General features: G+C 40.3%; 1 protein-coding gene across 1 annotated transcript; it reads right to left on the minus strand.

The window, feature by feature from the left end:
• Window positions 1-2,513: 2,513 nt before the first annotated feature.
• gan (gigaxonin) lies at window positions 2,514-17,617 on the minus strand. The gene is made up of 11 exons (XM_058387870.1): window positions 17,134-17,617; window positions 15,700-15,814; window positions 15,267-15,617; window positions 13,592-13,812; window positions 13,222-13,343; window positions 12,059-12,171; window positions 11,694-11,846; window positions 11,461-11,597; window positions 11,000-11,134; window positions 10,785-10,894; window positions 2,514-6,884 (listed from the first exon to the last, which is right to left on the minus strand). Exons 1-11 carry the CDS (start codon window positions 17,325-17,327, stop codon window positions 6,709-6,711), a joined length of 1,827 nt encoding a protein of 608 aa, XP_058243853.1. The 5' UTR covers window positions 17,328-17,617; the 3' UTR covers window positions 2,514-6,708.
• Between the last annotated feature and the right edge of the window lie 1,321 nt (window positions 17,618-18,938).

Below are 18,938 nucleotides of genomic sequence, written 5' to 3' on the forward strand. Positions count from 1 at the left end.
GAAAAGGGCAGACGAATTTGGGGTATACTGTTTAAAAGAAAAAAAGTCTTTCAAGAGTTTTCAGCGTTGTAAAATTTCCTGTTCCATGATGAAGAAAGTAAAACCAGTTGAAAATACCACTGTAGTGTGGGATTCATTGAATGCCTGAGAAATGATATCAACAATGATGGATCAACAAGCCATAACCTCTGTCCACTACATTTCTGTTGTGAAGCTTGTTTAAAGACCCATGACAGGAGTGAACATGGAGCATACAGCCCACAGGGCCTCAATTACAAAAGGAATGTCCTTCGGGCTACCAATTACAGCTGCGTCCAGACTAAAGCGTAGGAGATTGTCTGAACTGATAAACTAGTCTGAAAACAAATAAAATAAAAATAAATCGTAGTTTTCCGATATTAAATCTTTCATTTCAAGTTAAGTTGTTACATGTACGTTACTGCACAGAGAAATTCTTTCTTCGCATATCCCATCCTTAGGGGTTGGGGTCAGAGCACAGGGTCAACTATGATGGAGTGCTCCTGGACCAGGTGGGGTTAAGGGCCTTGCTCAAGAGCCCAATGGTGGCAGCTTGGCGGTGATGGGGCTGATCTTCCAGCCAACGACCCAAAGCCTTTAAGACTTGAGCTACTGCCGCCCATAACGATATTTATCAGTTCTTGTCTTTAAACATCCCCTAATTGTCCTAGAATGATCCTGTCACTATTTATTATGTCGTTCTAAGCAGAAAGATGAGAAGGCACCTTGAGAAAACAAACAAAACAAAACAAATGTATGCACAGCTACTTAGCCAAGATAGACAGGTTTTTCATTTAGTCATGGTCAGCAAAACTGTGTTTGATATCTGTCATGTATGGGAAAAAAAACAGACAGAGGTAGGAAATGTAACATATTTAACCACAGAGTTGCCAGTGTAGTCTCCTTCATGGAGAAATGGAGGTTGCTGTAGTACGAGTTAATCCAGAAGGATCGAGCAAATGACTTTTTGGCGTCACCTTGACACACAAAGGAATGAAACCAGACAGAAACAGACAGGTATGCATTGTAATTTGTATTTTGAAAATTCAGCAGTGGAGATAACCATCTGATCATCCACCATGACCATGAAAACATGACGCCATAACAACCCTTGCTCTGACTTAAGGCTTGTGTCATAAACCTATCTTTAGTTTACATTTATTCATTCACTATGAAAAATTCCCTGATCTTTCCCATTTTTCAAAGTAATACATGATTTCTTGCCAGTGATTAGCAACCGCTGCGTCTGATCCATTTCGCCACTCCTGAAACTGCACAAGATTGCTCAGGAAGCCATCCAATGCAATTCACAAAAAAACAGTTACTAACGCTCCTCAAGAATGTCGCAACTCCTTTTCCCTTGACGTCATAACTGTCTTCAAACATGGGACGTGAGATGAACAACATTAAAAAAAAAAAAAAGTTGATGAAACTCAGTGTCAGCCCTTTGCTGTGTCCACACACCGGCTATACCTTGGCTCATAAAATGGTTTTTCATATCAGCCAGGGAAAGGCAATCCTTATCTCCTCTCTAATTCACTGCTGCCATAAAGAGCAGCTGTTTTGTTTCAACTTGCATTCATCTTTCTAAACCCAAGGACTTCATTACAAACAGTTCCACATTATTGACATTTGAATACTCCACTGTAGACTGCTTATGCAGTGGGAAACTTTACTGAAACATATACTGTGTCATCTTTGTCCTCTTTACAGGCAATGACGTCACAACACCCAGCAATGATACTAACTTGATTAGTACCCATGAGAAAGATCATAAGCTCTCTTGTTTTGTTGACAGTCTGTACTGTGTGTGGTTGCTGAGACAGGGCGCTCATGTCCCTGCTGGATATACTCTGATGATAGACTATGCAGTCCCACAGAGCCCAAGCTGAGGCAAAAAAGCAGTCCATACTACTTGGCATTCTCAGCCTGGCTATCATCCTTCCTGACCAGGAATGAATAAGACTTACCATATCATGCAAAGCGATACCAGCCAGAGTGACCTAGCACTTTGTCACATGGCTGACTGTGGCACAGGAAGCAGACCACAGGAAGAGTTTCGTTATGGATATAAAGAGGCTGTGTGTTCGACATTTAAAAACATAAGTGTTTTAAACTGTCTCACTCTTGGGATTATTTTGATCACTACATGGTTTTCATGTTCGTTCCCCCCCACCCCCACCCCCGACCACGCACTCGAACCTTTCCTGTGAATTGCTTCATTTACTCTGAAAAGATTTTAGGTCTGGTTGTTTTTTCTTTTGTGCAACATGTAGTCACAAGCCACAAAGAGAATCACATGTTAAGAGTAGTCAAACAAGAGTGAAACAACCATTTGTTATGACTTGATCAGATCACGGATCTTTACCGAAAGCGCCTTCTACATGCCACTCTTTATTAACACACACACACACACTCAAAGATATCAACACAGTAATCATAAACACATTTCCAGGCTGCTGTGAAAACAATAGCACAAGTGTGAAACGACAGACTGTGTATAAGAAGGCAGTGCCTTTATTGAAACAGTGTATTACAGGTTTAGCCAAATATCATGACATGATGTATTTATGTGTGTATTTACGGTACAATTGTAAGGGAATGTTATACCCTGTAAACAGCTCTGTAGAAGATATTATTTTCTATACATATATTTATTGTCACTATTATAAGAAGAAGAAGAAGAAGAAGAAGAACAAACTGTGGGAAGACAAATTGGCACAAATTTGAAAAAGCAAACAAATGAAAACGCTGACATTTTTGTTCAGTTTGCATATGTTTTAAACCCCGGTTTTGTTCAAATAGCCCAAAACCTTTTTGACTGCACCTGTTGAATTCATTATATAGGTTGGTTTTCTCCACGTCTGAGTATAGACACGTTGACGTGTCCGGTCTGCTCTGCGTTTCACTCAGCCGGCTTTTGGGCCGTAGAGGATAATTCCCAAGCTCCTAATATAGGGCACTAGAGGCCAGATCCACCCTAATCTGAGCTTCGTCACTGTCCCAAGTCACAAGACCTCCTGTTAAATTAACTCTCACCATGAGAGCAATTTGGTTTAAATGATTAATGCCACCATCTTCTGTAATCCTGTTGTGTTAATCCCAACTGTCTCTGTAGAATAAACACACACCACACACACACAGGCATGCAAACACTCTTATGCAATCATTTTGCAACAAATTACTACATCTCCATGAGAAGATTTTCTGATGACAGAGTTTAATTTAGAAGTCACGTTGTTAGCATTTGTGTCAAAATGAAAGTAATAATACAGCAGTACCTTCTCATTTACCATGAGAAATGAAAATCATCAGCAGGGACGTGATGCGTAAGAGGAAGATGGAATCGGTTCGGTACGGCAAGTGACTCGTGTGCGACTCATCCTCACGGTACTGTGTGAGAATTCACCTCTTAGACTATTGCACATCTAACAATTTGGATATAAAAGGCACGACTGAAAGGAATGAGCAAATAAAACAGTCTTTATCTACATCATCATCATTCACAGATCATCAACAGGCTTACCCCAGTGTCCATCAGAGGCTACTAAAACTTATGGTATCATATCCTCAGCAGCATCACCAAATATCAAATCGTTCCTCTAGGACTTGATATTGTCTCATTGAAAGGAGGAGGTTTACTTTATTCCAAGGTTGTTAACTTGTGGGCTGTGGTACTGATACTGACACAGCAACAACAACAAAACTTCAGAAGACTGAAAAACACTGTTGCAGAGTTGATTAATGTATAAAAAACCCTTGTAGTTTAGCGACTAGTTTTCTAAACATGAACCTGCTGGGCTTCTGTAGCAGATCCTCTGCTGTGGTTTATCAAATAACATGCATGACCAAAAGTATGTGGACACCCATTTGTGCTTCTTCCCCAAACTGTTGCCACAAAGTGTATAACAAAAATGTCTGCTGTAGCTTTACTGGAACTAAGAGACCCAAACCTGTTGCTGCACGACAATGCCCCTGTGCACAAAGCTCCATAAAGGCATGGTTTGTAAAAGAACTTGAATGTCCATATAACCTTGAACTCAACCCCAGACCTCCTCACCCAACACCAGCGCCTGATCTCACCAGATTTTCATAGATCTGCTGATATCATGGCTTACAAAAATCAGTTTCACTTTTGGAAGATGAACAAAGAAAGCAGTCAACGTTCATTCTTTCTGCATCAACTTCAACATCTCATCTGTTCGGAATCCATGGGGTTAGTCAAAATTATAGTAATGTGACGTGCTACTACAAAACAAAACTTGCTTCGAAGTACGGCTGGGTGTGATGTGTACAATATGTGATGAATTATTTCACAAGCAGAGGTATCATCTGTTTATAACATGATTTAATAATAAGCTCAGATTAGAAGAAGCTGATTTAGGCGTTACATTTATTTTTATGCTGGTTCAAATGGTAAAAGTTTAACAATTTTACAGACTTTTTAGTCGTAATCATTTTTTGGTGTAAATTTTATTCTATTTATTTATTTTTTGTAAAAAAATCTTAATTTTAAAATCGTAAAATATAAACTGTAGAATTTACTCATTTTTTACTTTTCAGTTTTAAGTCATTTATTTTTGTACACAATAGTTAAAACCTTTTTCCTAAATTTTTTAGACAACTTCACTGTTTTTATGGTCGTTTTTTTAAAAGATATATATATATATATATATATATATATATATATATATATATATATATATACACACCGTGATGCATATTATCTATCAGAAGTGGAGTTAGGTGTTTTCCTCATATAGCCTTCTCTTACTCATTGTTTTATTCACAATAAGCATTAAATAGAAATGATTTAAAATGTAACTGTAGTCACTATTCAATTTGAGTTAGTTGCTTATTCAGATGTTTGTTAGCAAGGATTTTTCTATAATCAGTCTTTCACAAATTTTAATTGAAGGGTCCAGCATGTACTGTAAACAATGTCACATGGAGGAATGTGTAGTGTGTGTGTGTGTAGAAAGTCATTCTTTGTTTACACATGCACACAGACATTGTAGGTTTAAATGCTGGGTGTGAGCCGTGTTGTCAAAGGTGCGTACAGCAGTTCTAGTGTTACGTTAGCACATAAACCCTTGCAGAGAGGCGTATGTACTGACTGACTGACTGAGTGCAAAAGCATCAAGCGATGCTTTAACAATTTAAGAGCAAAGGTCAAGGCTGTCTAACAGGAAAATTGACGTCATCACTGATCATGCAGAGCGAGAAGGAAAAACATAAATAATCATGAGGAATTGTGATAAAGTATATCTTATAGATAGCTTCTGCATATCAAGTGTCTGGCTGGGTTTTGTATGGAGATGAGAGGGTCAGGTTAAAAACAGAGGTATGCATAGTCACACTGGGAAGTTCTCTGCAGGATTGTTACACAAGCCACGGGAATGGCGCTCCGCACACAGACACCTGAGTCAACAAATACGTGATCAGGACCATACCATGTTTTTGTTCGTACCTGAAACACCTGATTATTATACCGTGTATACATTCAAACAAGGTATTAAAAAAGTTTGTTCTTAGGCTAGTGCAATGAAATCACAAAGTTTGTCGCGTATGTAGCATAAATGCGATCATAGGCCGTTATATTAGGACCACCTAAAACAAAGCTGTCCCAAAATATTCGAGCTGGTTCTATCATTGGGCAGTCGTATGCACTTACGAGTTTCTCTAGAAGCCAATCTGTAATGATTAGAATGGACAGCAGCAGCTGTGACGCGCACACAACAAATGGGGTCGCCGGATGCCAAAACGGTCTGCTGTGACTGGAAAGCCAGTTCAAAGGTCACCCTCAAAACACACATACGCACACACGGCGACTTAAACGTCAGTGAGAATCCTTGAATGTGATGTTATCAACGGAGAAGAAAAATAAATACAGTTCCTACTACCGTTTTTGATACAGATGTAGCACGCTTAAGCCCTGCTGTGGGTGTATTACCTGGAATTTTAACTCCATGAGTTACAGCGTTAATAATAATTAAAAAAAAGCTTAATATTGCTAGACAAACAATCTTGTACCATGTTGTTAAATATGAACACTTTCTTGAATCCCTTTTCTCACAAATACTTTTCATACTACTCCTCCATGACGGCTAATATATTTTCTAGATCTAAAGCAGTGTTTAATATGGGCTAAAAATACACCGGTGTTCCCATCATTCTTCTCCTGACAGTCGAAAGCTGTTCCCATCAACTGTATATTCAAGTGTAAGACAATTCATAAATTATTAAATTAAAAAAAAAAAAGAAGAAGAAGAAAAAGAATGAAAAAAAAGGCAGTCACGCTGCCTCCTCTTCGTGATCTAGTCGTCGGAGCTGTTTGTTAGTGCTGGCGTAAAAGGCAGTAGCAACAAGCAACAACCTGTGGTCCACTCTAAAAAACAAAACAAAACAAACCCCACAGTTTTAACACTAAGAAAAGCAGCTCAAGCAGCTGCTTCATATCAAAATGACGTTCAAATCCCTTAACAGTGAAAGAAAAGATAGTAAATAAGACACGTTCCCTTAAAAAGACATAAAATGGAGTGGGCAAAATGTCCCTACACAGCTTCCTCGCCTCAAATCCAGCGATTCCCCAAGAGCCACATGTGCTTTTTTTTTTTTTTTTTTTTGGCAAAAAATTTGACCCAATCAGCAAGCAGAGAGACGATGACTACGTGGGCGTGGATGTGCACGTTACGGCACTCGGATCCGGAACAGGCCTTGTTTCAGCTGCAGCCGGAACAGCTTACAGTTTGCGATGCGGAGAGCGGCACAGCCGATCTTACACAGGTCCGAGGGCAGGAGGGGGCGAGTCGAGTGCCATGTGCCTGTACTGCGCCGGAACTCTCGCACGTAGTCGTAACTGGTGCCTGCACAGTAAGGGAGAAGAAAAAAACATTGAGAACATTATCATTCTGGGTCAAAAGTCAGTCCCTCATTTGAAAATGCTTGATTTTGCTATTCAACTTGTTTTGTGCTGAATCGGAAAGCTCAGGGTTCTTCCTTTAAACTACTACCAGTGAAGACACACTTTCTGTAATGACTTTCTATGATAGCTGTACTTGTGTCTGATGCATGTGAACTGAACAGGGCTTTGGCTAAACGTCCACCGCGACATCATGTGATGCGTCTTGGTGCAAATCTATGAAGAATCTGCGTTAAAAATCTGCCTTGGATATCGTGGAATGTACTTAATCTTAGAATCGTAGATCCTGGAGGGACTGTAAAATGGATTTTTAAAGGAAAACTCCACACAGGAGTGAATATTAAATATGAAATATTTGTGATGTGTTTAGTGATGCTGGTGCTAGCTTGTTGGTTGGTGCCGTGTTTTCATGAATCCACTGAGAGATCGGTGCTGTGCTGATGTCACAGGGTGATATTGCTAGCGATGGAGTCATGGAGACAGCAAACGTTGGACTGAAGACACAGTCAAACGGAGTTACGGCAGACGCTCGTCTCGGCTAATTAGCGGGCGATAGTGTGAAAGCTGAACCTTTAGAAGTTGATCTAAATGACTAAAGCGCTGCTGCATCACTGTTTAGGCAGAGAAATAAAGTAAGTGTCAAATGAGCAGGAAGTAGAACAACAGTGTGGGTAATGGAGGAAAACATCAGCCATTGTGAAAGTGTCCATGAAAGAACATGTTGATGGGGGAAAAAAAACAAAACAAACAAACTATGAATTTGATTCAAAGAAAAAGATAAAGATTAATATGTGTGGGGGATTTTTCCTTTAACGTCATATAAAAAAGCAATTTGTCTGGTAAAGCCAGTCAAACCAATCATGTGTAACAAGTTCTCCTTTGAGCAAACGATGGAGCAAACATTAATATCTGTTCCCGTCTAGTTCTAAATAAAGACCTGTGTTTACATCTCGGAATAAAGCTCAGAGAGTGTGCACACACATGAACAACCAAAAATATCAACGTGTCTCACTTTAACACTGAGCGTCATGTCGCGCATTGCAAAAGCAGTCTATTATGAGCTTTTATCAAGGGGTTAATTGCCTCACTGAGTGTCCTGGCAAAAAAAACCCCTAGGTGATATTTATCTAGCTCCAGCTTCCTTGTAGCGTTATTGAGCTTAGCGCAACAGCCGAGCGCTAGTACATTCAGTGCAGACTCTGTGCTGAACAATGAGAAGAAGTGCAACACTAATTGAAACAATTAGAACAATTAAGACGAGCAGAAAGAAACAATCATCGACGAGCAACTAAAAGCACGGTTAGAGAAATCTCCTGAATCTGCGGCGGAGTGAACAGTTTCTTAAAGCTAATGGAGACATGCCTCGCTTGCTGATGTGGGATAAACCTTTGGGAAATGCACTGTGCAAGTCAGGATCTCTCAGGATATCTTGGGTTATACTTAAAAAATAATATCTGTAATTAGCTCTTATACTAATACAATAAAAGCTTTTTGTTGTGTTTTAGTTGATGAATTGTTACGTAACATCTGTGACTTATACTGACTTCTATCTATCTATCTATCTATCTATCTATCTATCTATCTATCTATCTATCTATCTATCTATCTATCTATCCATCCATCCATCCATCCATCCATCCCTCCATCCATCCCTCCATCCATCCCTCCCTCCCCAGGGAAGACTGACGAAGTTTTCCATATTCGCATAATGTAGAAGGTAAAAAAACAAACATATTTACATAACATATACAGCAAGGAGTTCATGTTACAAGAACAACAACAACTATTCCTTCATTTAAGGCTTATTAAGCCTATAAGTCTTGAGCGATTCTGAAAACATCTGTGCTGTAATGTCTTAGGAAAGTCATAAAGATGTAATTACTACACATACTTAATTAACATGCTCATAACGACATACTCCCTCTTAAAGAGTTTTGAGCACCTGGTGTTTGTTGCTGAATTATTTCTAGCGGCGCACGCACACGCACATGGATAAAAATGAAGGAATATTAAATTAAACGTAAACAAGGATTAAATACGGAGTTACATAAGGGAAACAAACATAAAATCGGTATTCTTAACGATCTAAATATCATAATCTTCGCGTTTTCTCAGATCCTATGGGGAATCTAACGTAGTGCTGTAGTAAATATGGCTGATATAAAGCGTTTAAAGGAACACTAGACATTTTTAATTTAATAATGTGCTTCTGCAGCTACCACAAGTGACCAAAAGGGGGCAGATTTCTCTGTACTTAAGAAAGAAATCCAGTTTAACTGAACGTTACATAGAATGAATGTCTAAAGGCTGTTAATGAAGCGTCACTGAACATTTATGTGAAACCCATTTTTATGAAACACTTTCATGATTTGTTTAGTCAAAGATTCCCCCCCCCCAATTAAGCTTCAAATCAGTGTACACTGAGCTTTTATGTTACCAGTAAAGTCTTAAACTTGTAAATGCCCCAGTTTCTACAGGATGGCATGATAAATACCGCAGAACACAGAAAAGTGGAAGTAAGTAGATTACTTTTGTAAGTAGATTTTTTTTACTGAACTGGGTATAAAAGCTTTAATAAGCTCTATAAAAGCCTTAGTAAGTTCTCAAGTCTATCTAATCGTAAGACTTATATTATTGAATAATAGTTACACCAACCAGACATAACATTATGACCATCTGTCTAATATTATGTTGGTCCCTCTTTTGCTGCCAAAACAGCCCTGACTCATCATACATGGTGCATCCTGACACCTCTCTATCAGAACCAGCATTAACTTCCTCAGCAATAGCTCACACGGGCCAGCCTTTGCTCCCCACGTGCTTTAATGAGTCTTGGCCGCCCATGACCCTGTCGCCGGTTCACCACTGTTCCTTCCTTGGACCACTTTTGATAGATACTGACCACTGCAGACCAGAAACACCCCACAAGAGCTGCAGTTTTGGCGATGCTATGATCCAGTCGTCTAGACATCACAATTTGGTCCTTGTCAAACTCACTCAAATTCTTATGCTTGCCCGTTTTTCCTGCTTCTAACACATCAACTTTGTGGACAAAATGTTCACTTGCTGCCTAATATATCCCACACACTAACAGGTACCATGATGAGGAGATCATCAGTGTTATTCACTTCACCTCTCGTTGCTCATAATGTTATGCCTGATCGGTGTATATAGAGGAGTGAATTTTTGTTTAAAGCATTTATTGGTGAAATGCAAGAACTTCCACTAAAGCGGGTTTGTGAGTTTATCGTGGCTTGCTTTTAAACTGTAGCAGATAGAATTAATCAGGATTAATCGTGGTTTCATCAGGACATGAACATTGCTTCAATTCTCCTGTTTTGTAGAAGAGCCTTTATATGTCATTTACTAAACGAAGAAGCATGCTTTGTTTTTGAATTACCATGATGTGCTCACCCACAGAATTTAGTCTCCAGAGATGTACCAGACATGTTAACTTGCTGTTCATGCTCTGTGCCATTAGGTAATCTATTGCCTTTTCACCCGACTCCAGAGTTTGTATGCAATCTGAACGAGGGGATCTCAGCCTGATTGTTTTGTTACAGATCTGAGCATGATTGCTGTGTTCTTATGTCTAAATGAGCCAAACTACGGGTAGAAAACGCACCATGTTTTGAAACAAATGCTCAAAATTGAGCCAGATGTGAAAATGCCCTTGGCGTAATTAATAATGAGGCTTTTCCGTTCACGAAATTTCATGCTTTTGAATCTCAAATCTGAAGTTAAAAGGTTTTATAAGAAAAGATAATCATCAAATTCGCCCAGAGTTACAGACCAAGAGAGAGAGATGATAATGTTAGAATAATTGGACGTGTCCCAGGCTTACCTGTGTCCAGCTCTCCTACCACATATATACTGGCCCCAATGGGAACAGCTCCATATACGAATGAGGATGTGGTGTGTATGCACAGGTTCTGATCATCCAGCAGCACCCATCTTTAGATTTAAAACAGTGGCAAGAGATTTACAAGAATTCATTCAATTCATTATATTACAGTGTATTGAGAAATCTTTACTGCTTTCCGATTTTGCTAAACCCACCTTTTCAACTCATCATGAAAGAACTCAGACTTGCAGATAGTCATTTGGCTGGACTCAGGGTTGTCTGCGTCTCTGCTCCTCACTCCTCCAAACACGTAGAGCTCCTGACCTACACCGCATGCCACGGCGCCAAACCTGCGGCCAACATCCATAACTAATGTTAGTTTCTCTGGAGTGTGCACAAAAACCGTCAATCAAACTGATATAAACAGAAACAAACCATCATGTTCTTGTTCTCTGGTCTGTCTAAACACACAATCACTAACAAGTAGATCGGGTAGATGTAGTGTTTGAACATTTAATGATATATTTTATAGAAGAAAGGTGAATATCAGGAGTGAAGCAACACAAAGTTGTTATGAAATATTATATATTGTATATACAATCTGATGTGTTGAAAAGTGCTTCCATTTACAATATACGTTTATTTTTGTACTGTTTCAAGACCATGTTTTTTCTACCTCCTCTCCTTTAGAGGGCAGAGTGTAGTCCATTGCTGAGTCTTGGGGTCGTAACATTCCACCGAGTCATAAATTTTCCCGTAAGACCCTCCTCCCATGACATACAGCTTCTTCTTCATCGTAGCGCAGCAACCGAACTGAAGAACAGGACAAGAGGGCATTTGTCCAACACTGTCCGAATGTGTGATAAACAACTGACTCACACCAAAAACACCATTGTTTTTCTCTCTCACCTTTCGGACAGTAGTCATGCTGGTCTGGGATGTCCAGTTATTAAGGTGAGGGTCAAATACTTCCATGGTGAGGAGGACTTCAGTGTCCTCATTCTCCCCACCCAGGACATAGATGAGTCCATCCATCTCAGCAATACAAAAGTGCTGCCTTGCCTAACCACCAGAAACAACAACGGTCAAACACTGACATCTGGTGATAAGCTACGGTTTGTCTCGTCATATCTGAAGCAGCCATGTTGTTTCAGCATGCATGTTGGAAAGCTAGCGTGTGCTGCCCCTACTGGAGGTAACGCAACTAGCATTCAATAAACAGGAAGAAGCTTGTACATAAAATGGAAAGAAAAGTTCCCTTTTGTTAAAGATACCTGGTTCATTGGGGGAATATGCGTCCAGGTGTTATTCTCTGGGTCGTATTTCTCTCCACTGCTCAACACAGTCTTGTTTTCATCCATTCCTCCAATCGCAAAAAGGCAGCCATCTGATCAGGGAAATAGTAAAGATTATCATCTGAAGAGGGTACAATGAGTATTTTCTTAGACGAAATTTAGACGGAAAATAAGATTTTAATATATTCAAATATACAGGCTTTCTGGTTATATTGCTCTTCTGTAACAGAGACGTTAATTACATTGTCATTAAATATTTCTAACACACTGTGTCGTTAAAAAACAGCTTGGTCTTAGACCACACCTAAATCCAGATTCAGCTGCTCCTACCACTAAAACAATATTCTTTTTTTTTTAATTCTCTAAACTTTATTTCTAAAATAAATTTGGACTAACAATAATTTTATTCTAAGCCAGATGTTAGGAGCTACTTTTATCCTTATGATTTTTCTGTGATTGTTGCAGCAGAAAATGCTCAATTTTGCAGTGGCTTTTTCCAAAATTTGTGATGCAACTTTTTTGCTTTTTGCGCAAAACCTTTTAGCATTGTCGTTAGTTTAGTTATAAGTCTGGTTATAAGTCTCTTTCTGAGTTAAGGAAACAGCCTGGTGGCAAAACAACAATGAACAATAAACTGCATGTGATACTAAATCTATGGAAATCTATTCAAATGTAATCGGCTTAAACAAGCTATTCTGATGATACAACAGAATCCTTTGGAACTAGTTTGGATAACATTAGCAGGTAAAAGGAAAAAGACAATGCAAATAAGCTAGGCCACATATCAGCTAAGCAATCAGTATAACCAGAGAAAATACCATGAAACCTGTTTTTGGGAAAAAATATTCAGGGCGTTAGAAGGGGTGGACTGCAGCCATCAGGTGTGATGTGTGTGACAGAGTATGATTAATTTGACTTTGATGGATAAAAGCACCCCGAACACACATTTGCATCTTGTCGGGATCCAACACCGTCAAGCCTGGGGCTCCCAGCCTTAAACACTGAAGCTGTATTGCCATCAAGGATGAGAGAAATCCTCAAGAAACTGTTCATCAATACAAGACATTAAGCTGAGTGTGGTTTCTGCTATCCTGCATAAAACCAGGACAGGAATAAAGCTCTATCTTTTAAAAGGTACTGACCGGCAGTAACCACCCCGTGACCGATCCGTCTCTCGTTCATGGGCTGCAGGTCGATCCACAGCTGCCGGTTCCGATCATAAAGAGGGCACATGCAGCGGGTCACTGCAGACGGCGTCCGAGTGCTGAACAGGAAACAGGGCAGAAAACATTCTTGGTGTGAGCAGACATGACGATGATTAAAATGGTTCATTATGACCTATTCATAGACTATCTTCTACAAGAAGTAGTTAAGGAGTTAAGGAGCAGTCTTCTGGAGCCTTTTGTCAATTACATGGATCCAGGTTTGACTGGTTATAAAGACTTCGTCTGTTTTTACTGCATCATGTCCTGATATTTCCATATGCTCTTTGTGGCTCGTTCTAATACTCACGCACGGTCCTCACCCCCTGCAACGACGATGCACTCGGAGTAGCCGCGGGGTTTGAAAGCAGCGAGCAGTGCCTCTCCTTGCTGCGCTGCACCTCTTAACGACTCCATGCAGCACTCGCCGATCACCTCCCTCATCAGCGGGTCTCCCACCATCTGCTCCTGCAGGTAGCTCTGGTCTAAGCCCTGTACCCACACTGCAGACATCACCTCCTTCATGTGCACCTGCAGCCAGATAGCAGGAGGATTCGAATGCATGTGACGGCAAACATCGCAAATAAAAACATCACAACTAACAACAGACATTCAAAGAATCCAAAAATCTGACTATACACTGGTATGATACATGTTTCAGAATTATGTTACATTTAAGAACTCAACGACAAATATCTATCTATCTATCTATCTATCTATCTATCTATCTATCTATCTATCTATCTATATATTTATATTTATATATGTACATATTTATCTATTTACTTATTCTATAGTAGCAGAAAAAAGTTGTCAGGATCGATGGATCGAGCTTTACATGCTTCTACAATATGAAGCAGTGATTTTTAAAGGTTCAAATGTCACATAAATTCATTTTTCTTTATGGTCTGCCTTGCTGCTGTGTTTTTCCACTGCCCAGATAACTCAACAGCTCCCCACAGTGGCAACGAGTCTAGTTAACTAGTCCATGCAATCCCTATTTGTCACTGTGTCTACTTCCTATTGTATAACATTTTTACTTATTCTATTCCTAGTCCATAATAATCAATAATTCTGCTCTCTGGGTAAGAAACACAGCCTTCCCTTCTTTACTGAGCTAATCATGAATATTTTTCTGTCAACATCAAACCTAGCTAGTGTCTCCTTCAGAGCTGAGAAGATACGAGTTGTCTACACGTGTTTTCAAAAATAAGCATGTGACAGCCTTTTGGTGCATCTCAATCAGCCCCCCTTTTTTAGTAGTCAGGGAACTGATCAGGGAGTCGGCCATTTTCAGGGCAGTCTCTCAATCTCAAAAACCTTCCAATGCACAGGACTCACTCCCTAAAAAATCCAATACTGTTCTCTTACTGTAAATATATGACATCATATTTTCTGAAGCCTCTCAGCTTGAAAACAGTGATGGACCATGTCTATATATGGTTTGTTTGATTGAATATATATATATATATATATACATACATGCAAGTATGTAGTCATGTTGCCAGAAATTGAGTCATCAGTGTAAAATGAGCCAGGGATTTTACCAGTGCCCGATTTACTTGATATACTGACTCATAGCCTAGGGGGCTGACTGATGCACCCATTGTCTCTGAAATGAGGTAAAGAATGCCGTGCTGTAAGGGATCTGATCAGGGTTTCAAATAAAAAAGGTTTGGCCCCCAAATAGCTAACCATAAAACATCAGTTTGATCTGTGAAACTACAGGTTCACAGCCATCTGTGGCTGAAAGCCAGGGGAGCAAAATTAGCCAAGCTTGTAGGGAAAAAGGGATGGCATTGCTTTTTCTCTCTCTCTTTTGTCAATCACATTGACACTATACAAACGTGGGCATCTGTGAGCTCATGTACGAGGAAGAGGGCAGACAGCACTTTTTTTTTCCTAAGTGTGTTGTGATGCTGCATCTGTAGGCTTCAATGCACCTGTTAGCTCAAATGAATTATAACAGAGTTCGTGTCTCTCACCCGACGGGCCTCGATGTCGTAGGCAAGCCAGCGCACCACGGCCTCCAGCACATACTTCTCGTTACCTACGTTGAGTTTCTCCATGGCCAGCAGCTCACACAGGCGCTCGGGCGGCAGCTCACGGAACTCCTCCGTGTCCACAACGTCCCTGAAGTGGGTCTGCAGATACTCGGTAGCCACGTGGTGCACGTGGTGCAGGCAATAGTGCAGGGAGAAAAGCCGGATGCCGATGCAGTTCTCCGCTGTGATGCAGCTCTCCAGGAACTGACAGCACAGTGACTTGAGGTCAGTGAGGAGCAGCATGTCAGCAGCCTGCACCACGTCCTGGATTGTGTCCTCACTCAGAGAGATCTGAAATCAGACAGGAAGTTTGACAGGCTTTCCTGACAGCCGCTTTGTGGCACGCACGCATTCAGATAATCGAATACATCACCTCTCCGCTGAATATGTAGTCCAGGATCTGCTTCATGATGGGCACTGAGATGCCCTGCAGCTCGATTGTGTATGTGGATCCATCCTCTTTGGGCGGGTTGTAATTTAGCTTGGTCCTGTAAATATGTACACACGCAGGGGAAACTTGAGTAATTGGCACATGTAGCAAAGCATGTGTTACTATTTTGACACATTTCCCTGCACTAAATTAAAGAGCGGAAAACTGGTGTTTACTCCAAACTCACTTGTAATCAATTTCTAAAGGCAGTTAAAATACTTTTATCCAAACATGTATACTCCTTTCCTGAATTGTTTTGATAGAAAATCACCCCTGTAAAGATGGCACTACTTTATTAAAGGAAGAACATACACACACTTGAACAGATTCGAATAGTGACGTTGTCTCTGAGGAGACGTTTATTTAGCATCTCTATTTTTGAAAATGTTCAAGTTTTCGAACAAGGGGGAAAAAATAGGTCCGAGCCCTTTGCGCCGTTCCGTTCCCCAGAATCATTATTATTATTGAATTTAAGATGTGGATGCTGGGAAGGGAACATTAGTGATACCAGGAACCACCCTGCCTTGCAGACGCTACATTAGAATGAGGATTAAAATGTACGAAATGTCATTCTTTAATAAATACAGATTAACCAGCACAATTTCTGTGGTAATAAGAAGAACTGAACACTTTCAGGAGACATCTCGCTCCTCTGTTGTGGTTTATTTTCCTTTAACTCTCACGCATCATCATTCCAGGATCTGAAACGTTTTGTTTTTTTTTCCCAACGAGGCTTTCTGTTCTAAAGGGTGCACAGAAATTAGGTCGAAAAACAGGTTTTCCTTGAAGGTTCGGAGTGCACCATTTGCAAGATGGGAACGGGAGAAGTCGTGACAAGATCTGATAGACTATTTAACAAACCCTGGAGCTTCACCAGGCATAGAGTTCATCTCCACCCTGAACTGACACACCTGCTGATCCAGTTTCAACGCTAGGCCAGTGTGTTGTGCTAAAACTTAACCTAACAGGGTTTGGCAACCTATTTTTTCCTCTTTTGTTATGATCTCAGCTATTATGCATCATGCCAAACCCTAAGAAATAATAATAAACACTCTTTAGACAGCAGTTGAAGTGTATGATCAGCTTGTATTAAAAAAAAAAAAAAGTTTCTTTTGCAGTGTTTATAATCGTGGTGTTGCTTTCTATGAAAATGTGGAAGAAATGCTTTAATAAAATAAAGAGAGTAGCAGGAATGGGAGATGGAGTGTTTGGACACACCCTGTTGCTGCTCCAGCATGTCCAAGACGCTTCACAAGCATGACTAAGGCCACATACCTTAGTGTTAGAAGAAAACAACAACAACAACAACAACAACAAAACACCACCTTGTAGCACATCGTCATGAGGAGCTTCATTAAGATTAGAACTTTCAAGTACCTGATATAAGGACTCGCGGCTGCCAGGATATTTTTCTGCACCGGGATTTCTTCACCTTCCAGGACTAAAACTGCGTCCTGAAAACTCCCATCTTCTCTAAAGGATCGCAGGGATCTTAAAAGCTTTTGGGAATGTTGTGGATCCGAGACGACTGACCTGGGATCAGCCTCAGCTCCAGCCCCGGCTTTCGACATTATCTACAACTAACTATCTAACTCTAAAGCTTCTAGGGAAGGAAATTAGCTAAGAAATATCAACAGAGACGCAATAACATCAGTAACCGATCTGGATTCTGGAGCGATCCACGTATATTTTATATACTGTTATAAATACAAGGAGTCATGCAGTTATACGTAATAACCCAATTCCCGACCTATGACTTCATGCTCCCGGGTGGATTCCCTGCACACGCCGAGACTGTCAATGCTAACGCTACACTAATGTAAATACTGAGACTTCTTCCGCGCTTCTACTGCTTCTTCTGTCATGATGGGTTACAGCGGAGGAGAGAGAGAGAGAGAGAGCTGCATCTAGTGGATAAAAGTGCAAATAGCAGTCAATATACCCAGATCAGGCATAACATTATGAGAGGTGAAGTGAATAACACTGATGATCTCCTCATCATGGCACCTGTTAGTGGGTGGGATATATTAGGCAGCAGGTGAACATTCTGTCCTCAAAGTCGATGTGTTAGAAGCAGGAAAAATGGACAAGCGTAAGGAGTTTGAAGAAGGCCCAAATTTTGAAAGCTAGATGACTGGATCAGAGCATCTCCAAAACTGCAGCTCTTGTTCCTAGTCTGCAGTGGTCAGTATCTATCAAAAGTGGTCCAAGGAAGGAACAGTGGTGAACCGGAGACAGGGTCATGGGCGGCCAAGGCTCATTGATGCACGTGGGGAGCGAAGGATGGCCCGGGTGATCCGATCCAAATCCTGTCTGGGTTTTCTTTGGGTTCTCAAGGTTCTTCCCACCTCCTAAAACATGCCATGGTTTGATTGGCTAATCTAAATTATTGTGTGTGTGAGACTGTGTGTAGGTGTATGTGTGTGTGTGAGCTTGAGTGTGAGAGTGTGAGAGAGAGTGTGTGTGAGAGAGTGTGTTTGTGTGAGAGTGTGAACGGGTGTGTGTTTGCGTGAGAGTGAGTGTGCGTGAGAGAGAGAGAGAGAGTGTGTGAGAGAGTGTTTGTGTGAGTGAGTGAGTGTAGCCGCCCTGACCAGGAATAAACATGAAGGACTTTATAAAATGAGGTATAATATTTATGTCAGACATTTTGGTCTGAACTAAATTAAAGGAAAGCCAACACAATTATTTGAATAAGAAGAGGAATAAGAGTAATAATCCAGGGTTCAGATCCCCCGTTGGACGTCTTATCCAATGCTGGTTCTGATAGAAAGGTGTCAGAATACACAGTGCATGACTGGTCAGGGTTGTTATGTTATGCCCGGTCAGTGCCTGGTCAGTGTATGCAGGGTTAAATAGGATTGAGCCACACGAGGGAGCTTGAGTTCTTTCATGAGTGTTATGAAAACCATAACTGAAAAATCCACCCTGCACGTTAAAATGTATTCATAACAAACATTAACTGCGTCCAAAGCTGTATAATCATATTTATCCTTGTTCATCAGTTTTATTTGATATCTAATTTTTTTTTAAGATATGATACTGTATATTTAATGCATTTCAGATTTGATATGTTTTTGTTTTTCTAAAAAAATCATATGAGATAGTTTTACTAGATCATTATTATTATCATCATTATTATTACCATTACACTTTCCTGTGATTTAGATTTTCCATAAATGATA

The sequence above is a fragment of the Hemibagrus wyckioides genome, linkage group LG04 (genome assembly GCF_019097595.1).
Source record: "Hemibagrus wyckioides isolate EC202008001 linkage group LG04, SWU_Hwy_1.0, whole genome shotgun sequence".
Classification (NCBI taxonomy): Eukaryota; Metazoa; Chordata; class Actinopteri; order Siluriformes; family Bagridae; genus Hemibagrus; species Hemibagrus wyckioides.